The following is a 22,299-nucleotide window of genomic DNA, read 5'->3' on the forward strand; positions in this document are numbered from 1 at the left end:
GAAAACTAGGGAATGGGTGGTCTTAACTTCTGTCTGGTTTTCCAAGAATCCATCTAAGGGGCTGAGTGGGATGTATCTTGGAACTCAAAGTCCTAGCCTAGTTAGTGATCTTTTACATGCAACCCAGGGCCCAAGCGTGAGCTATGCTTTCAAAAAAGTAGACTAAGGGCTTCCCTGGTGGTGCAGTGGTTGAGAGTCCGCCTGCCGATGCAGGGGACACGGGTTCGTGCCCCGGTCTGGGAAGATACCACTTGCCTCGGAGTGGCTGGGCCCGTGAGCCGTGGCCGCTGGGCCTGCGCGTCCGGAGCCTGTGCTCGCAACGGAGAGCCTCAACAGTGAGAGGCCCGCGTACCGCAAAAAAAAAAAAAAAAAAAAAGTTGACTGAAAGTTGGCAAGTAGGTGGGTTCAAGGAGAGGGGGTGGTGTCTGCTCACCATTGGCTGCGAAACCCCCTCTGCTTTCTACTCTCCTACTCTCTTGGGTCAAATGGTCAGAGCTTAAGAGATGAGGCGATGGGGCAGTTGTACACAAACTATCAACTTCCACAGGCCTAAGGCTAAACAGCTGAGAGGGGGAAGAACGATGCCAGGTGGCTTCTGCTTGCCTCAAGATTAGACCACTGAGGGCAAGAAAGAGGTGGGTTTCAGGCATTCGGTAAACTGAAAGCAAACTTCTTTATTGTACACAGTACAGAATATAACGCAGCTTGGCAGGATGCAAACGGCCCTGCGCAGGGGAAAGTATTTCAAATCAACTGGCAGGTTAAAGCCTTTCTGCACTGTAGACTTTCCACACTCTGGAAAGAAGCAAAAACAAGAACAAAGAAACAAAACCATCAGGGAGGTGCATGAATCCGATGGGAAAGCAACGGTGATGCTGCCATCCTGTGTCCCGAGACAGCACAGGCCACGTGGCTACAGCAGGGGAGGGGAGCTCAGGCTACAGAGGATTCTTTTCAATACTTGCTAAGACAGCATAAATCCATCAAAAAAAAAAAAAAAAAAACCCAACAAAACCCAAACCCGGATAAGTAAAGAAAGGAAAAAACAAATCCTATACAGCATTTACAACAAATTAACCTCTAGCCAGCTGGGGGTAAAATATGCATCTATGTATAGACTATGTGTAGGTTAGAAAGCTATAAATACCAGTTTGGAAAGTCCTTTGATTAGAATACAAGGCTAATTAAGGCCCAAGCTACAGGTTCAATACCTTTGTGGGCTAATTAGCTTCCAAGAGAGGAAAATCTTGTACTTCCATAGCTATAAAATGCACCCCTTATCTCTGTGACCCTCTTCACAAATGTGCTCCTGGTCACCAGGGGGACTGTTTGAGACTACAGAGCAGTTCCATCAATAGAGAAACAACTCAAAGCACTGTCCTTCGCATATGAAGAGTAGCATATTCATTCTTTGTGTGCTAGGTGTCAGGGGAAGCACAGAATCCTATCAGCAGGCAGCAAGGTGCTACCACTTTCTAATTCTTTCTCCACTACTTTGAGCTTAACTTTCATATAGCTTTAGCTGGGTTATTTAAAACGTTCCCAATATAATACAGCAATCGGAGAAAACCTTTTTTAAAGTGGCAGGAAACTAAGATGCTAGTACTGCTTTACCTGTCAGTGTCGCACGTAAGTCTCAAACCCTATTGAATCATATGCAGGGTTTCAAGTCCAAAAATTAAAGGAACAGGAAAACAAAACAAACTGATATGGAAATTGTCATCAGTCATGCCCAGGGAAGAATCCCTACCTAGGGTTTTCACCAGGTGACCAGGTTTCAAATGGACATGACATGTATTATGTACATATGCTTTCCAGAGAGGGCATGTGAGGGAACATGGGGGACTATACACATAGAATCTAAACGGTGTGTCCAGGCTGCCCTGCACACCTCAAAAATGTACAACTCAGGTGCAAATGTTCCATCAGGCTGTCTGGTGCAGAAAGCACAAAGCAGGCAATAAAAGAGGGCTTGTACTCGGCTAAGGGGACGCCCCCAGCAAAGCCCCTTTCAAGCTGCAGCGTCTTCATAAATTGGCACTGCCCTGTTTAAAGGGCGCAGTGCAGTTACCAAAAGGTTTGTTTTTTTTTGCTTTAAATACCAAAACTACAAAAATCAGTTTATAAACTGTTTTTCCAAAACAACCACCAAAACAAAACAATCCCCCGAATCAAAGCAAAACAAAATACTGTCAAAAGTGTTAATCACCCTTCTCCTAAAATTAAAGCCATCCACACACACAGCCATGTGACTGGGAAGAGAAAGGGGGCTTGCTCTACTTGGTGACCACATGGCCAGAAGGTTCCCAAGGGTAGCAATGGTTTATTTTATTTGAGAACCATGGAGTGGGTAACAGCTGTTCATCCTTTTTCCCCTTCTTTCCAGACCAAGAGGAAACATTTCAGATTAAGCTGGAAGAGCTCTCTGAGTTTTAAGATATATTTGTAACCCTTCATGGTTTGAGCCTCCCTAACTTTGCCTACCTCCTCTTCTATGGGTTTGTGACATCTTTTTCAATAAATTGTGCAAATCAGAGCCCTTCTACGTAAAGGCATTTAGTAGTCCATGATCAATGCAGATTGTCACACACTCTGTCCTGGTTTGTGGGTACTAACCTGAACAAGGTATTGCTTTGCATATATTGTCCATGGGAAGGAGGCTCCATTTCAATTGCTTTCCCAGAAACCTTGTCAGGTTCAGAGTTGAGGCACCAGCCTTTTGGTGGTTTTCTGCCCCTCCCTGTTCCCACTCCCCCACCAAGGTATCTGTCTTTAAGGGTGCCGATCCAGAGACAGCTTGGGTTCTCCAGATAATACTCAAAGGGCAAGCTTTGGGAACAGCCAGAAACACAAACAAAACCACTGCCCTCGTTTGCCTGAATGGGAACTGCTAGCTCTAGGGTTTGGCCGCTCAGCCGCTTGGAAACTTAGTAAGCAAAGCCTTCGGCATAGGGGAGGCTGCTGCAGCGGTCCACATCCAGGAGGTAAGCAGGGTTGTCTTCAAAGTGGGTCAGTGGCAGGGTGTCCTCCTCGCTGAGGTGGCACTCAGACTCCGCTTTCAGGAACGGACGTTGGTTGTCGGGGAAGGCCATGGAGAAAAGGGCATCGGGGTCGCAGACAAACTTGTAGACGTATCGTTCCCCAGCCACCTGAAGAGAGAAAACACACCTTATGAGGCCCAGCTGGAACAGGGCGTGGGCCGGGGCCAGGGCACCAAGGGAAGGATGAGATATTTGTAAGTCACCAAGCTCTCAGGGAGCCAGGGACCAAGAGGCTCATTGGTAGCTGATTATCCAAATCATTCAGATTTATTTTGATAAACTGTAGGAACCTGTTACCTGCCAAGTGTTTTGTTGACACCACAGCTTAGCAGTTGAAAAGAATATCTGAATTTCAAACTCATATTAGGTTCTTTTAAAAGAAAATCCTCACTGTGTTTTACTCACAGCCTAGAAACAATGGTTATGCTGAGGTTGGTGCCTGATATTACAAGAAGATATAAGGATTGAAAGATGCAGGAGTCAGACCATGTGTTCAGTTCCCTCCAAAGTTTACAGTTTTCCCAGGACAGCTTTGCTCTGAAGGGCTAGGAATTCAGAGAGCTGTGTGGGAATTTTAAGTTTGTTCCAAAACCAAACAGAACCGTGTTTTGGCTTACCTGCAGTTTTACATTATTCATTCCATGGTTCTGCTACACTGAAGGAACTGATGACTACCTTTATATGAATTTTATGCATTATAATATTACAAGAACCAAATGGTCTTGATTAAGGGTGGCAGATGTATACAATCAATCATCCCTGTTTGGGTTGTTAAATCTCTCCTTCCCCGGCCCAAGAGTCAGCTCACGTATGTGGAAGAGGGAAGTAGGAGGACATAGTGGCAATGATACCAGCTCATAAGCCAGGAGTGGCTGGCTCCCAGCCTTGGCTCAGTCGCTAACAAGTCTCAAGCTCTCAACCTCAATCTTCCCTTTCAAAAACCGAGGGTATGGGACTACTGCTTTTCTAAGTCCTTCCCTAGACGGGCATGCTACCACTCCTCTTTTATTTAGTTCTCATTTACTCATGGGTCATGTAATAAATATAACAATGATCTCTTACACTGGATAGCACATTACTATTTCTAGAATGTTTTCACATATATTACCCTTTGAGATTAGATTAGGGACTATTATCTACATTTTTACTGGAAACAGGCTTTGGAAGGTTGACTTTCCTTAAGGCATAAATGCAGTGCTGGATCTGAGCCCCCCAAGTCTCATTCCTGTGCCTTCCTGTACTTTTTGCCTGTTTTATTCTCAGAAAATTCTCTCCTACTTCCTTAGAAAACCTAGGAACAAGTTCATAGGGACAACTCGTTGCCATTAGTTCAAGTTAACTGTGTCTTGATTACATTCCCTCAGGCTGGATCTGGAGTTGGGAACAGCAAAGGAGTAATGGCCCTCCTTCCTGAGTTTAGGATTCTACCTGATAATGTTAAAACTAAAAGGGGAGAGAGTGTGTGTGAAGTTTGAGGGGGAAAAGGCAGTGACTGATAATGGGTTCAGAGTTTCTTTTTAAGGTGATAAAATGTTCTCAAACGGATTGTGGTGACGGCTGCACTACCCTGTGCACGTATTAAAACCCCACTGAATTTAACCCTTTAAAAAAGGGCGGAAGTTGGGTGGGGTGACCACCCATCCTAGAGTATCTATTCACTCTGTGACAAGCACTGAAGTCAAACCCTCATTCCTGCCCCAAAGGAGCTGATACTCCTGTAGCAGATACTGACAAGCCAGGGAGTAACTTACAATACGGACAGTAGGGGAAGTGATGGAGATGAGCCCAGGTGCTCTCAGAAGCAGAAGAGGGACCATGTAACTCAGCCTGAGAACTTCAGATTCTTGGAGTAAAGAGGTGATTTACTGAGAAAACAAGTAGGGGCTGGCCAGGCAATGAAGGCGTTAGGAGTGTTCTTCGGTAGGACGGTAGTTTAATGGGTATTTTTTCATTTCATAGTATGCTAGATAACTTACATGAATGTGATATGTATTGTTCGGTAAACAAATATATTAAGAGAAAGATGGCTGTGCTAGTGAAAGCAGCCAAGTACAAGTGAGGAAATGAGGGTTTAATGGTGCCTTGAGCCTGTATGAAGCATTAAAAAGTCTGGATCTTATCCAGAAGACCATCCATGAAAAGCTGTTTTAATTTTTTTTTTTTTTTTTGCGGTACGCGGGCCTCTCACTGCTGTGGCCTCTCTTGTTGTGGAGCACAGGCTCCAGACGCGCAGGCTCAGCGGCCATGGCTCACGGGCCCAGCCGCTCCGCGGCATGTGGGATCTTCCCGGACCGGGGCACGAACCCGTGTCCCCTGCATCGGCAGGCGGACTCTCAACCACCGCGCCACCAGGGAAGCCCTGTTTTAATATTTTTTAAGGAGATGAGAGGAATATGGGGTCATATTACCACCTGCCTCTGAGAAAGATAAGCCTGGCTTCAGCGTAGACAAGTTCTCAGCGGCAATGACCATATACTTCTGAGTGCATCTTGGCATCTACCATGTAGACTGCTTAAATGTGTAAATGCTAGAATCTGGGCACGAGTACAGTATAAAATCTGATGGCTAAGAAAAACCAATCAAAGATTTTCCATTCTCATCTTCTGCCTATCCACAGGATTTTACTTCACCACCTATCGCAATAAGGATTTTGTATTGGCTTCCTCAAAATTACACTTCATCCTTTTTTCTGCTACCTGCTACCAGGTGATTCTGCCGTTTTGCAAACCTTGGGTTTTTAACTTGAGTTCCAGTTTTTAAGGTTCTAAAAGAGAAATATGATTTTTTTTTTTTTTTTTACTGCCCTAACACTTTTGGGAGTATTAAACCAACATATTTGGAGGTCTCGGTGTTTCAACTGAAGACTTCGCCTAAGCTCTCATGGGAGGGGAGACCTTCAAGTCGATTCCCTCACTTGCTCCTTTATGGATATAATAGTTGGCCTAAATGTCTGGATGTTTTTGTAAGTAGAGACAGTTTAAAGCAGAGGAGCCTAATTTTCCTACAGTGTCTTCCATACACAACCTTTGGCTTTCACGTACCCAACAGCATTAAAGGTGCTCCTTATTATCTCATTTAACTTAAGTTTTTCCAAGATGTTTTTCCTATCACAGAATTACTTACGAGGCTAACATGTCCTTCCAGTCATCACATACAGTTTTATTTCAGAAGCCCTTGACATTTTCTTTGAGAGTGGTCAGAGTGGTCTAAGTGTCTCTAGTAATCGCTCACCTTCTGCATGATGCCCTTTTCATAGTAATAGCGTAGAGATCGGCTGAGCTTGTCGTAGTTCATGGCTGGCCGGTTCTTCTGAATGCCCCAACGCCGAGCGACCTGAAGAGACAGGAGAGCAATGGAAACTCACTCCCTGGGCTTAGTGGTTTTCTCCCAATCCCAGGAGAGCCAGTTCTAGAACCTGACTGCTTTGGTCAGTGACCCATTTCTCTGACCTGGAAGGAAAAGCACTGTATTCCCTCAAGACCAAACATTCAGCAAAGGTGATGATTCAGTCAAATGCTAAGAGGTGAGACCTAGAGGTGGAAAAATCCTAGCACTTTAAGATTGCAGAGGGCTCGGCTAGCATCCCAGAGGAAGCAGGCTCTCTACTGTTTCTCCACATATGAATTATCGACCAATACCCATAGACCATTAGCATGTTGCCATTAAGTGCTATGGTTTCTGTAGCAGTCAATAAGGAATAATTAGAATGGTCATTCCTGAAACATTAGAAACACACTGGTGAGTTGCTAATGGGCCAGCAGAGCAAAAGTTCAATTCTAATAAGATTGGAGAGGGGCTGGTAGATGTTTACTTATAGCAGCTCATGGAGTAAAGGGGAATTGGATCATTTCAGCCTGCTGCCATCCAATCCCCTGCTCCCAGCAGACTTGCAGAATGGACATTAAAACATGTAGCACCATTATCCACTTAATGAAAAATTAACAGGGCTTCCCAAACAGTTCTGAAGTGCATTATATCCAACTTGGTCCACCTCTGAGGTGCAGTGACGGGGGGGTGTAATTGGAGGTTTGGGCAAAGAGACCTTATAGCAAGAAAACTTCCTAGTGGAGTTCAGCAGGACAGCCAAGCAATTTCTGTTCTCAAGTATCTCAGCATCCCAAATCCTACTTATTATAAGGATGACTGTCGAGGTGAGAGAAGAATAACCTTGGAAACATGAGGTCTTTAAATGTATGCAAACCAGGGATCATGTTTTGAACATTTTGGGGCAGTTTTAGAAACTTAAAAAACCAAAATAACTACATTCCTTTTTATTTAAAAAAAAAAAAAGATGAAAAACATGGAATGAGAAGTAGGGAGACTGCAAGTGGAAAAGGTGGATCATAAAACCACATTTCACTTGAAGTATTCTTTAAAAGTATTTGGGGCAGAATGAAAACAACATCTTCTGAATTCAGGATTCTAAGATGACCTTTAATAAATACCAAAAATAATCTGGTAAGTAAGGAAGAATGCATCTGTCCTAATTATATTACAGTAATTCAATAGCCACGATTCCACTCTGCCTTGCAAGACACTGTGTGAAAGTTAAATTTCCATTCGTTTGCTTTGTGCCCCACGGCACACACGATTATCCCTGGCTCTCCCCCTTTCTCCACATTGCACCCGTTCAACTCTTTGAAATGGCCCAAAAGACAAAATGAACCAAAAATACATCCCCTGGTTAAAGAAGACAAACATTTTATTTTACTATTATTATTTTTGGCTGCACCAAGCAGCATGCAGGATCTTAGTTCCCCGACCAGGGATCAAATGGTGTCCCCTGGAGTGGAAGCGTGGAGTCTTAACTACTGGACCGCCAGGGAAGTCCCGAGAAGATAAAACCAATTTTTAATCAATTTCTATTTTTAACCAGTTTTTAACCAATTTCAATTTTTAACCAACTTCTATTTTTAACCAATTTCTATTTTTAAACCAACAGAAATAGGGGTAAGAAAGAACCTGTTAAGTCAATACGTGTCCTTTTACCTGTTCAGAAGAAATGACACCATGAAACTGTACTTGAACTGCTGTCAGACACAAGTGATGCAGGGACCCTTAAAAGAAGCCCAGCCTCATCATTTTACTATAGTCAGTGGTGGAAAACAATTCGTGAGTATTTTTCAACTTCAGCCGTGACCTCTCTTTGCTGTCACGTGCATATGCAGTAGCTTGCTGGAGAGAGGTTTTATGTACGCACAGACTTCAGAGCAGCTCTGGTAGCCATAGTTACTGACTCATCCTCTTGGGCCAGGGCCCTCTGATTCAGTAGCCCTCACCAGGGCTGCTCCTTCTGCAGCAATCATGATGCAGCACAACTGCAGAGCAGCTGGGAATTAGGGCTGTCCCGTTCCTTGGGGGAGGGGAGCAGGCAATAGCTAGCTACCAGCTCCTCCTTTCTTTCATCTTTCACATTCGTTACTTTGGTAGCATGCATCTTGAGGACGGAGGCCGAAGGAGTTTTAAAAACAAACAAACAAGAAAACCTCACGTCTCTTCCTCCCTTTTTAAGAGAGAGCAGCCGCAGCGCAGGGAGCGGCTCTTTCTAGCAGCCCGTCCTTTTAAACCTCCCCACGGCATCAGTTATCTGCCACATGTTCAACAAACAACCCTACCCCCCAAAATATTCATTAATGCAGATTCACAGTTAAAATGGCTCCAGATTAAAGCCGAGTCAGTCATAATTGAGAGGGTGCTAAGCTGGAAGACAATCAAAAGACATTTGATTAGGAGGCCTGCCAAAAGCAGTTCCCAAACCACAATTTCCATGCACAGTGTAATGGATATTATGGATAATTACCCAGAGTGCACTACTCAGCCACACAGCTGCCTACAATTACGGCCCAAACAGCTTCCTCCTCCGCTTCACCCTTCAAGCTTCCCCCATGACAACTTCTTACAGCTTTTTCGAGGAGTTGGTATCTTCCTGACAGTAACAAGAGTAGGGCCCTCCAAGTTATACAAGGATTAGAGAGCGAAAAAATTCAAATGCTGCGTGTCCAGAGGCCAAAGTGCACATGTGGGACAGAGCTGATCCTGGGTTAAGAGAATGGAATATTCGGAGTTCATGGAATGCTCGGGGATTTCAAGGTGCGGCGGAAAGAAGTACTTCCCGAAGAAACAAAGCTGTCCAACCAGCTGAGGGAGGCTCAAGGCCACCACAGGCCTCCCCTGTGACTTGGCCGCTTGGCATTTATGTGAGCATTCTGGCTTAGTATTAGCTTCGTTATTAAGAAAGCCGGGGGCCCTTGGCCATCTGTTCATCATTTTCTTTACCACTGGTAGGAGAGCAGCAGATTCAATAACAGCTTTACAAAGGGTCATAACCAGGTTTACCTGCAGCTATACAGCCTGTGCTTAGGCCAGAGGCAGTGGCAATAAAGTAATAAAAGCTCCTGTTTGCAATGAGATAAATCAATAAGGGCTGCCCACGGGACAGACTGACTTTCAAAAAGCCTTAGTGAGTCTGGGCGACATGCTTTCCTCAAGCCTCACATAAACCAGGCCACGTTATGAGGAAAAGAATGCAGGGCGGATGCTCTCCAGTGTGGCTGGAAGCCACAAACACAGGCTCCACTTCTAAACACGACTTAGCCAAAAAGACACCCTTAGGAAAACACGGCAGTACCAAACTCTGGCTTTGAAGGTAGACTGACTCTTAACAGAAACCGTTTACAATATGAGGTGTTGACATATTTCTATTTTTTTGTGAATGATGCAAGATAGGGAACATCATACATATATCTTCTCCAACTGCCTTTAATGAAGCCTGCCTTCCTCTCCTATCAGTCAGGATTCTCCTTAAGTCTCCAATCCACACATTCTCCTTTGCTCATCTTAACTTTCAGGCTACTTTCTTCTTCTAAATCTCCTGCTGTTAACCCCCATACCCACCTGTCCCCCTGGTGTGCTAAAGTGAGCCCTGGAATTGATGGAACAACATCTACAACTGCAGTCCCTGTTCAAACTCCTTCCAAGAGCATTGGTCCCATTCCAATCACACCCAACCCAAAGATACATTTTGCTCTGCTGGTTTAATATGTAACACCTAAGTATATGCTACCAAAAGAAGCATATGTCGTATTTTCAGGGAAGTTATTTCTTTTCTATTTATAATCTCTCTAGATTCTAAATCAAATAGAAATCAAATCAACCCCTTTGGGAATTCCCTGGCAGTCCAGGGGTTAGGATTCCGAGCTCTCACTGCTGAGGGAACTACGATCCCATAAGCCGTGTGGCGTGGCCATAAAACCAAAACAAACAAACATAAAACAACCCCTTTTGAAATATGCCAAACTCAGAGCCTGATTTAATTTACTTTGCAATATTCAGGAAAGGAGGAGTTCCATGATGTCCTCCCCTTTTGAAGAAATGGTATTGGTTCTGTCCATTGGCCTTTCTGTCAAGAGTCTGGGCAAACAGACAGTAGCAATGTTTCTTCTTTCTATTAACAAAATAATGAAGGTTTGTGTCCTCTCTCAACCACTGTGATACTACATTTAAAAAAAAAAAATCTAACTTTCTAAGATTGACCCATCTCTGATAATTTTATTTCTCTAGGTTAGAGCCATTTGAAATACACAGTGGGGTAGTTGCAACCTATAATATATTACCAAAATGTCTTAAAATCTGTTCATGTAACCTCTGGTATAGGCTATGACATATGAGGGTTGACACCAAAACAAGTTGGTATCACTGAAAGAACACTTGAAAAAGACTTTCCAACAGAGAGAGCAGACCCTATTAGAATGCAAGTCTTCATGGCCTCCCTCCCCAGAGTTTGCAGAAGTGTTACTAATACATTTTATATATTCTGCAGCGGAGAACTCTGCCTGTCTGTGAATTGTAAGTTGTCCTATTAATAGAAAAGGCACTGCCAAGCCCATTGGCCAGGCTAGAATCTGAATGAGAAGGAAGAGCATATTTAACACCGTAAAAAGGCTCAATGGAGAACAGGAACAAACATCAACAAATCAAATCACTTGATCCCAGCTTCCAACGCTTACCTCCTCTGGTTCTATCAGCTTGAACTCCATGCCTCGGCCTGTCCAGGCAATGAAGTGGGCATTGGCTGGGTCGTCAAGAAGGGTAACCAGGAACTGCCACAGCTGAAGGGAACCTCGCCTCTGGTAAGGGGGCCCCTCCCGATACATGGTGGGCTCTTGTTTGACTTTGCCTGTTTGAGACAAAGACACATACGTGGTACTTTAGTCTCAAGCTTCTCACAGCTGATTTGGTCAAACACTAATTTGGCATCAAGACCGATGAACGTACTCTGACATCTTGAACTTTCCAGCTTCCCAACAAACTGGATGTGGCTACTTACCTTCCAGTCTCTCAGGAACAACACAGGTGTCGTCAAAGTACAACCGGGGATCCTTCTCATATGAAAAACCTGAAGAAGAATTTAGAAAGAACATGTTGCTTAACAAATTGTGTTCTCTGAAAACTCTGGATTTAAGGACTAAAATAGGATTCTACCATTTCAGGTCCTCAGCCTGATCAAGTGCTCTACCTATGCCAGACTGAATTTTGGAGGGAACTTCAACTTCACCAGGACTTAGACGTTCTGTTCTGATGCAATCACCTGCGCTTCAGTCAGAACAGCCTCAGTTCCTGCTATCAGAGCTGAGACTGTAGGGAGGCACTGAGTCACCTGTACGTTCCTTTGCATCTTGCTTACAAGGTCTGCATGGATCAGTGTGTCCGTGACTAAGCCTTTGTATCTGAAAAGACATCTCATCTATTTCAGTTGGCCTTACCGGGTGGATCTGGTTGATCTATATGTGGTCTAGCCGTTTTCCTTTTAGCAAATATTAATTTCAACCTTTCTTACTGCTTGTCTAGGCTGCCCACACACCTCATTCAGTCATGAAAAAGCTTGGAGGGTAGAGAACAATGCCAAGTGAGTAAAGGCTTGGGCCTGTGGAGGATTGTGACAAGCAATAATTTCAAAGAGTTGGAGGTATTATCACCTCCAGACACTGTGGAAGGAATCTGAAGAGACTTTCTGTCAGTAAAACTTATTCACTGTATAGACAAGGAAACAAAGGGGAATTGACTGGTCCAACAACACACGTAAGTGGAAATGAAAGGAAGGCAGGGCAAAAAGTGGAAGGTGTCAAGAAGGATGGCCTGGCATCCTAAACCCACCAACCCTTAATATGCATTCAACGCTGACCACCAGGTCACCAGGCACCCTGACAAGGCCAGCGGCTCAAGCCAAAGCCAGTTAGTAGACAGGAGTGATGGGACCACACCCTTGCCTGCGGTCCAGCCTGTTCCACGGGGCGAGTGCTCCGGCATACTCTCCTCTACCCGCACACTTCTCAAGAGGAAGCACCAGGAGCTCCTGTCTGCTCAGTGGTACTCCCTGTGCTCGGTTCTCTGATCAGTTCGTCTGGCGTGGGGTCCAGTCGTATGAGTGTCAGGTACGTGGTAGGGGGAGGGCAGAGGAGGCTGCTCTGCAGTGAAGGGCTAGCATTAGATTTTGAGAGGGATTTGCTCTGACTTAAAATCCCTGGGTAAAGGTGCCAAGAAAGAATCTGTTCTTTTTCTTCACAATCAGCCCAGGTCAAGTTCTCCTTGGCAGGATCAGCACAATTTTAAAGAGGCCCGGGGTTGGGAAAACACTGCCCAACCTGGAGGAAACAGACTGTTTTAAGGTTCTGTATTACTCATTTTTGTTTCCTCAGCTCCAAGCATTATTTCTCTGCTTAACTACAAAGGAAGTATATTTTATTTAGTATTTAATCCAATAAATATTTATGCCAGGCACTGTGCTAGGAGGGGGTAGATAGAAGAATACAGACTCCGTGCTTGCTCTCGTGGAGCCTGCATCCCAACTGGTGGAGACAGACAACAAAGTAGGGAAAAAGAGAGACATGGTGTAGTGTGGAAAGTGTGGGCCCTGGAGCCAGACTGATAGACCTAGGTTAACTGTGTGACCTTGAACAAGTTAATTAATTTCTCTCAAGTTAATTTCCTCATCTGAAGACTGGGGAAGATAATAATTCCCACCTTATAGGCTTGTGAGAATTTAATGAGTTGATACATATTCTGTTCCACTGACCGATTTATCTTTACAATAGAGAGCTAAGAATAGCTCCTGGTACATAAGTGTGCAATACATGATAATTGTAAGAAATTAAGACAGTAAGTACTTGTACATTGTGTTAAGTGCTATTAAGAGATTAACTGGATAATATGAGAGCTTTTTCTTATATTCTGTCATGGATTCTAAATTCCTTTAGTAAAAGGACATATCCTGAATATCTTAGCCTCCTTATAGCACCTGGTACATAAGTGCTCAATAAATATTTGAATAAATATGAGGGAATCTATAGTTTCCATTAAAAGATTTAAGAACGCAATACTAACTTTTAAGTTAGGGATTCAGGGACTCCTATAATTTATTTTCCAAGTTGGTACTAGGAAACTGACTTATGACAAACTATTATACTTTATATTAACAAGAATTACATAATCCATCATGCTTCATGCTTTTTGCCTTGGCTACCAGGAAGCTACGTATTTCCTGACTTTCCACATGGATTTTGCTATTCCAGTGATGTTTTAACAGCCTTATTATAAAGTCATTATAAATAAACTACAAAGTTTACACACATGTCAAAATTGCCATTTTATTTTTAGAGCTTTTCTTCCTCTAAGGTAAAGAAAATACATTCACAGTTCACAGTATATAGGGAAAAAAATGTAAATCTAGATTAAATTCTAGGTTTGGTTTTTCAAACTAATCAGATGAAGCCCTGCCCATGAGTTTCGTTTTGGTGTACTTTGTGGTTTCTAGTCATTGCCACGTGTGGTTCTCTAAAACATCTGGAAGATGCTGTTGGTTTAAGTGAAATTTAAGTCAGTTGAATTTGCACAGCAGTTACATCAGTTGTGGCCACAACCATCTAATCACTCAAATAAAGGTGGCAGGAAGGAAGAACCTGTTTGAGGGACAAAGTGGAAATGAAAGATTCAAAACAGCATGCAAAGATTCCAGGTGAACGCTAAGGCAGGATGGCTGTCTTAGTAATCACAGATGCCAATCAGAAACACTTGTCTCACTATTTCACGGGCATCTGTGGTCAAGCCCGTATAAGGAGGAGAGAAAAACCATGTCAGGGTAATTGAGAGCAATTAAGAATGCAGATCTCTTTGAAACTAATTTCTTCAATGTGTATGGGGTCAGGGAAGAAGTGGGGGAAAAACACAAGCTCGCAGATATTCTGTGTGTAGCAAGCAGCCCGATGCCTTACTAAAAATATTTCCTTTAAGAGCATGCTCCTTTCTAAATGATGTAATCATGCAAAGTGTTTTCCTCCCTCTCTTCCCTCACTCCCTTCTAGTTCGCCTGCTGCAGACATCAACTGCTGCTATAGAAACATTCGGGAACCTGGAAGAGAGCCCCACACAGCTGTGCCGATCACGGCCAGAGGTCCAGTAGACTGCCCTTCCTTCCCAGGGCTGGACACTCGGAATATCCCCGGGTGCCCGTGGCAGCCACACTGGGTCTCCCCTCTAACCAAGTCAGTGGGAGGCAGCCACCCATAGAGACCGCTCTTGTGAAACAATCACTCACAATAACCAGCCAATGCTTCACAGTGCTATCTTACCGGCTCTTTCAACCTTTCTCTAAAACTCTAGAACAGTGGTTGTCACCCTGGGACACATGAGAATCACCCAGGAAGCTTTACAAACTACTAACGCCTGAGTCCTACCTGAGAATCTCTGATTTAATTGCTCTGGGTGAAGCCTGGACACCAGAAGTTTTAACAGTTCCCCAGGGGATTCTAATGTTCAGCCTAAGCTGAGCCTCATGACTCTGCAGTCGTAGTTCTCAGGTCAGTGCGTGTCACAATTGCCTGGAGGGCTTGTTGGAACACAGTGCTGGGCCCCTCCCCTGGACACTCTGATTCAGCAGGTCTGGGGTGGGCCCTGAGAATCTGCTTTTCTAACAAGTCCCAGGTGAAGCTGACTGATGCTGTAGGTTTGGGGAATCACACTGCTCTAGGTATTTATGGAGAGATGTATAGGACAGAAAACAGGACATCCTTCTGGGGAATGTGTTCTAAGAGAGAAATCCCTCCCTGTTTCAGCGTTCAGAAGAGAACTCTTGAAGGTACCATCTCAAGTCGTGACATAGTTCCTAAGTGCCAGTTTAGGTGATAGTGTTATCTACAGCTATGTATACGTAACCTCCTTGTATGGAAGGGTGGAAACCAGACGGGTTCGTGTTTTCCTCTTAAAAGTTAGGGTCATTACTATGGAAAAGGATGGCAGCCCTCACAGGTCAAGAGCATGCCTCAAACCCTGTGTGCGAGATAGCTGGGGATCACGATAAGTGAACTCTCGTGTTCACGAGCTAAGGAAGGTTTAAACTACGATCTCACATCTTAGCCCGGAAACTGTGCAACTTTAAGCTTCCTTGAATATTATTATCTTTTAAAGAGCTACTTACCTTCATGGCTACTGGAGAAGTAGCCCCCTCTCATGTAGGACGACTGGCAGTTAGGCACTTCTGAAAGAGAAACAGACACACACACTCCTGCAGCCGAATCAGCACATCGGTCCAACTGCAGCACTGCAGGAAAGCCCCTAAACCTTCTCCTGCTCCAAGGTCATGTCTTTTTGGCCTTGTCTTGGAAAAGGGGTACCACTCTAGTGAGCAGCGTGGGAAACACTATGTACCACCATCTGAACGGAGGACTCGACTCGCAATCAAGAGAACTGGGAGGAAAAAATACTCTCATAACTTGCTCATTTTAGAAACTAGTTAACGTCAAACCTCGTGAGAGAGTTAACGGCAGAAAAAGAAAATGGCTTTCAAAAGGCCAGCGTGGCCTTCTGCCTGTCCTGACTCAGGGGCTTTGGGGTTTGGAGGGGCAGGAAGGTCACTTTAGAGCTTCCCCAGCTTGCTCTCCTTTACTGCTGATGGTCATATCCATTTCTGCTCCAAGAAGTGAGGGTATTTTTAGGTCAAAGAGATGAGGGGGATGGGAAGTGATGAAGCTAGGACAAGAATGGGCAGGAGTGAGGAACTGCAGCTTGGCAAGCACATTTCTCCCACGTTATTACTGTTAGAATGGAACCCATGCTGAAGCGATCTCTTCTTCAGACACCATGTTATCAAGGTGTCCATCGAGACAGAAGGCAGTGAGCTGAGCTGTGCCCATGTGGGATGAGGCTTCACCCTGGGAACACCTCTCAGATCAAAGCACTGTAGATACAGTAACATCTGCTGGGTGTCTTGCTTTAAGGGAGTGGGATGGGGTGAAAGACTCATAGGACCGATTAAGATGTCAGTCCCAAAGGGAAAATGCTGCTGGTCATGCCTGCTCCTGAGAAAGATACATCAGAGCCTTCAGGAGGAATGCCAGTGGACATTTTATAAGCTATTGATACCTATACTTGGTAATTTTTCCATCATAAACCAACAGATGTCTCCCTTCTGCCTACCTCCCCAGGCTTTCCCATAACCAATTTCTGCCTGAATTGAGCAATCTATGTATTATCTCGGAAGGCCAAGAGAAAATTCTATATCCTATTCCATTTGCAAAAGCCACTGAGTACATACTGCCCCACCCCCTCCCCAGGATCTTCAAGGAAAGCACACACAGGAAAGGTTGATAACTGACCCACCACCCTCAAATTCCTTTAGCACCAACTGCAAAAAAAAAGGAGCAAAAAAGTGTCATTTTTAAAATAAGGGTAAATGAAGAAGAGGAAAGAGTTTCTAAATGTGCAAGCTGCAAAATTCCCACTCTCCTTTCCCATAATGATCTCATTTAATAAGCCTGGCCTATAAGATATGTAGTCAGTGAATGAGTGTTCGGGTGAGGGTGGAGAGGACTCCCAAGGCCAGCTTAAACTTCTTTACGTTTAAGTTTCTAGATAAGAGGTAACCCAAAAGCAAACCATACGTGTTCTAACATGTTATACCTCTCCCTGTACACTGGCAACAGCTGAAGGACACAGGAATTTTCCCAGATGAAAGTACTGCAACAGAGCAGCGACTCCTATGAAGCAACTAACAGGACAAACTTTTCCATGGCGTACCCAGCATCCTATACAGCCACGACAGACCAGGCAATTTCTCAGAACACCACTCATTTCAAGAATAGAAAGAATCCCATCCTACATGTGGACTCTCTTATATTTGTATTGGGAGTTTAATGGGTCACTGTATTCAAAAAGAAAGCCACAAAACCAGAGGCAGGCCTAAAATGCAGAAATAATATCCCCTGTGTCCAGTGACTCGAAAGATAACCGGTCTTAAGAAAGGACATCACCAAGACTGGATGGCGGCAATCTTCAGGCTTGGACTCAGATGTACTGTGCACCACTTCTGAATGCCTACTGCTCTTCCTACCATTTGCATGGCTTTTCTGTTTTGTTTTGTATTCAGTTATGCATAGACATGTTTGCTTTACTAGCTCCTAAGTTCTTTGAGGGCAAATTTTATAAAACTACTCCCCAAAGCCCTGCACATAGAAGACAGTAACAACCTGACAGATGAATGAGAGACTGAAGAAAGGAACGGCATGATTTTATGCTTACCTGAATCAACGCAGTAATCCCGGGGCTCCTGCTTGATTCCCATTGGTGACTGGAATCCATGTGTTGGGGGGCCCGGCATGCCTGGGACCCCATGTTCATAGAGTGGGTCATGGTATTCTTGTTTGAATCCCTGAGGGGGTGGGGGGGGTGCAGGGACGATAGGTTCTGACATTTGCCGGTGGTAATTGGGGCGATTATCTCCAGGAACTCCTGACTGAGGAGGGAAGGGGTGGCAGGGTTCAGACAGTTGTCTCTGAAATCTGCAAGAAGAAAGTAGTAGTTACATTGTTAAGTAAGAACAGGATGAATACCTACTGTGATATAGCACTGAGGATTAGAAGTCCAGATTAATGGAATTATTTGCAAAGTACTTATTAATGCTTATTTCTGGATACCTTATCCTCTTCCCAAAATTATATCACACATTTCAAACCTCCTGAGTCAGGGACTGGCCAAAAAAATAAATAAATAAAACAATGAATGACATGGTAGCATCTTATTTTCCATGCATTTTTATTTCATGCACAGTCTATGTGTATAGTTGGGCCAGATTACGTATCTGAATATATAAAACCAATTATTTGCAAATATCACTAACATGTTATGTTTGTTCACTGGTTCATTCATTTTCTAACCTGTAGACAGAATTAATTTTTAAAGACAGAGGAGTATTTAACCAGAAGTTAACCAGTTAGAAAACGTAGTTAAAAAAAAAAACAAGCCTATATGTAATAGCAATCAAAGCCATAAAATCCCTAGGAAAAATCAGGAAATGTGTAGGCTATACAAGAATAAAATCTTAAAACTATTTTCTAAGCAACCGATCTAATGAAAGAAAATATTTAGAACCTGGAAGGTGTTCACTCACTGAAAATTATTCTGTAAAAGCAATTCCTTCCCAACCAACTTGACAAAATGATTCTAAACTTTAAAAGATTAAGAAAGAATGATCTATTAGACTGACAAATATTATAAAGCCACAATAATAGAAATACAAAGAATGAAAGGCATGTCTAAGGAATCCAACGAGAAGTCACAAACTGTCAAGCATATTCCAGAATATGCTACTTGTTAAGGTTAGCATTTCAAATAAGAGGGGAAAAAGATCCCTGTTTTATACCACATGCCAAAATTTTCATATAAAGATTTCAATGTGAAACCACGATAGTAAATATATGTGAAAACATATCTTGGAGTGAGGAAAAACCTTTCAATACATCATACCAACAGCAGAAATCATGAAGATAAATATGGATATATCTCCTTGTATAAATTTCTGTAAGTCAATAAACAAAAGAAACCTAAAGAAAAACGATAAACTGGGGGAAAAAAAATCTATAATAGTCAGAAAATACCAGAAACAAGGCCCCAAATTAAACAAACTGAGGAAAAATCTCTAACAGATACAGTAATGTTAACACTGTTGATATAAAGGGCTTTTAAAAAATCAATAAAAGATGGACACGCCAACAGAAAAAATGGGTAAAGAACATAAACGGGGAAATCACTAAAGAAGGGATGTAAATGGTCATAGACAAAAAGTTTAACTTCATTAGTAATCAAAAAAGTAAGTTTTAAAAGTCAACAATGGAACCCTTAATATTAAGGTCTTACTCTCTACTTTTAGTTTGATCCTATTAATAGTTTTAATCAAATAATTTGAATTTGATCAGAATCAATCTGTGACAACAGGTGGCCAATAGATTCCTAGAACAACAAGACTTAAAATCTTAAACTGAAGAGATTTGTGTGCAGATAAAACACTGTTTAGATCAGGGTATAGCATGGCTCACTCTGTGAGTCTTTACTATCTTAACTAAAAGCAGCACCACAAGACCATTTTATAACATGAAGATCACCAAACTATTTTATATATATTTATCCTTTTCTCCCAGACACCAAAAGCATCAGAATCGGCCTGGCCAATTATTTAAACAAGTTTTATGAACTCTGTAAGGTTCAGTGGGCACTGAATGCATTACAGTGGATTGTCACCAGGAGCGCAATTTTCAAGGTTGCTGTTATTTAAGGAAACCCTTCTGTGGTCTTTGAAGTGTAAATTTGAAACTTGGGTTTAGGCTTGACATTTAGAATACAGGCACCAGAAGCATGCTGCACCTGATTTTTTTTTAACGCAAATTCTGAAGAAGTGGGCAGAAAAGAAAGTGAAGATACTCTTTAGGGCTTTTTAAAATAAAGTACCCAAAGTTTATGCTAGCAGGAACAGTAACGAGGGCACCCACTTTCCATGTTCTCTCCCTTCCCCGCTCTGCAACCTTCCTAGCACCTTCCAAAGCAACCTCCACAAATCACTTCCTTGATGGCTCTGAGACGGCACCAAACCGCTCAGTTCTGTAACCAGAGCCTGTGCAGCTGGCAGGCCCAATCACTGCACTTCCGCTCAGCGCTCATCTTCTCACTTTCCAGAATGAAACTCTAGAGTTGGCCTGCTATGGCCCCCTCAGGAAAAGGTACTTCCAGGTGGGCACCAGCCAGAAACCCTCATCCCCTCCCCCAGCATAACTTTAAGGATGCATGAAGCTTACAGGCCTGGGATCTGCAGAACAGATTCTATAACTGGGATTGTTTTGTCCTAGTTTGTTTTGAGGGAGCGGGAGTGGCAAAGGGGAGCTTAAGGGTAGGTCACAAAACCAACATATTTGGAAGAAAGATTCTCTCAGAGCTTGCTGCCGATAATGGCTTTTATTTGCAGAGATTAGTAAAGTAATTCAGTTCTTGTCCTCAAATACATTCTGTGAACTTTACTCACTGACCTTCATTTGAACCCCCTTCCCCTTTCTGCAATCCTTCTGAAGTATCTAAGAATGTGTTGTATACATAGCACAGCTATGACAGAGATGCCTCTTGTTTACTGAGGCAGGCAATCATTTTCAATGGAGGGGTGGCTTGGTTCCTAACAGACCTCTTTCTTCCTCCTGATAACCACTCCCCCCTTCCACCACCCCCTCACCCAGTGATCCCAACAGATTTCAGACCATAGTGAGCTCACAGTTGGTGAGCAAAAGGAGACTTCTGACTACTGAGCAAGCCTAAATTCAATAGGTTACAGATTAAGGCTTTTTTCAGTACCAGTTTATTTAAAGAATCAGTTATTTATTTATTTGTCAGATTTATATAGCGCCTTTCCTCCCAAGAGCTCACCCACGCTACCAACATTTGGTTTACATTATGAAAACCGTTAGATGCTTTTTCTGCATTTCCTTTTCGGTTTCTGCTGCCAACACATAGAGTAAACACAATCCTTAGAGAAAAAAGGAGAAAAGTGTGGATTCAACGAAGGCTACACAGTGGCTGGCTATGGGTGCCAGGTGAAGTAGAGTGACAGTTCAGAGGCTAGCCGGGAGATGATACAGAAAATTGGCTAAGAAACCACCACCGCGTACTTAATATTTCCGTTAAAGCTAAGAGAAGATAGAAAATAGAGAAGCAGCATAGCTGGGTAAGAGGCTCTGGCTGCGAAGTCAGAACACATTGGGTTGAAATCCTATCTCTACCCCTTACTAGCTGTGTGACCTTGGGTTAGTTATGTAAATGCTCTAAGCCTCAGTTTGCTCATCAGGAAAATAAGGACAGTCGGGTTACTTGTCCCAAAGATCTGTCGTAAAGATTACATAAGATACTGTGTGAGACAGGGCCCAGCACGCTGCCGAGTTCTTGATTTTATGTTACCTTCGAATGTCCCCATCAACTCCCCATGCCACCCTGACCCCCACAGTAAGCTAAATTCAGAAAGTATGCAAATGTAAGGGAAGATCTTAAGGAACTGGGAGAAGACTTTCCTCCACACAAAGTAAGAGTCTCCTAGCTGCCTACTCACTCTCCTGTCTCAGAAAGAGAATGCTGACTTTTATTCCGGGTGGTAATGTACCACCTAACTTCACATAATATTGATTTTCCTGACATATACCAAGAGCCAGGTACTGCTGCAAAACAAAACCCACACATTGTCCCTAAAAAGCCCACCAAAGAACTCTGAAACAGCTCTCAGGACTCTGTGAGGCCTGTTGGCATTGCTTAAACTCAAATTGGCCTAAACTCAAATTGGCCTATCTAAACTACGGTAAAACATAAAGAGATGACGAACAAAATATGTCCTTTAAAGGCCTAGATATTTGTCTGATTTCTCAAGATCTAACATGGAAGAAAAAAGGTGATGTAAATACAAGATGTTACCAGGAGATTAGATGGTGAAAGTATTAGTTTTACGTGTACAACATTAGTAAGTCTAATGATGAAAAGATTTAGAGATACAGGGAGGTCTACATTTTTAAAACTTAATATGAAACAGTGAACCAACTAAAGTTTCTGTTGTAGTATCTACATCATTTAAGGAAGATTCCTTTAGGATAGTTTTCTTTATGGAACATAAAAGTGATTTTTTTTTTTTTTTCTTTTGCGGTACGTGGGCCTCTCACTGTTGTGGCCTCTCCCGTTGCGGAGCACAGGCTCTGGACGCGCAGGCTCAGCGGCCATGGCTCACGGGCCCAGCCGCTGCGCGGCATGTGGGATCTTCCCGGACCGGGGCACGAACCCGTGTCCCCTGCATCGGCAGGCGGACTCTCAACCACTGTGCCACCAGGGAAGCCCCATAAAAGTGATTTTTGAAATAAAATTGTCATGGAAACATTTATTGAGTACTTTCCCTGTGCCAATGTGACTTCATCTAATT

The 22,299-nt window shown here is 43.3% G+C and overlaps 1 protein-coding gene across 1 annotated transcript in view; it reads right to left on the bottom strand.

Annotated features, from left to right (window-relative positions):
* Positions 1–653: 653 nt before the first annotated feature.
* Positions 654–22,299, bottom strand: part of ETV5 (ETS variant transcription factor 5) — a 56,497-nt gene continuing 34,851 nt past the window's right edge. Inside the window, exons 8-13 of the mRNA XM_024768872.1 lie at positions 17,610–17,869; positions 15,511–15,570; positions 11,368–11,436; positions 11,048–11,217; positions 6,273–6,374; positions 654–3,149 (exon numbers count right to left, since the gene is read on the bottom strand). Coding sequence (XP_024624640.1) covers positions 2,928–3,149; positions 6,273–6,374; positions 11,048–11,217; positions 11,368–11,436; positions 15,511–15,570; positions 17,610–17,869 — 883 coding nt within the window. The 3' untranslated portion in view covers positions 654–2,927. The remainder of the gene's footprint in view (positions 3,150–6,272; positions 6,375–11,047; positions 11,218–11,367; positions 11,437–15,510; positions 15,571–17,609; positions 17,870–22,299) is intronic.

This window comes from Neophocaena asiaeorientalis, unplaced genomic scaffold, assembly GCF_003031525.2.
Source record: "Neophocaena asiaeorientalis asiaeorientalis breed wild unplaced genomic scaffold, Neophocaena_asiaeorientalis_V1.1 scaffold225, whole genome shotgun sequence".
In the NCBI taxonomy this organism is placed as follows: Eukaryota; Metazoa; Chordata; class Mammalia; order Artiodactyla; family Phocoenidae; genus Neophocaena; species Neophocaena asiaeorientalis.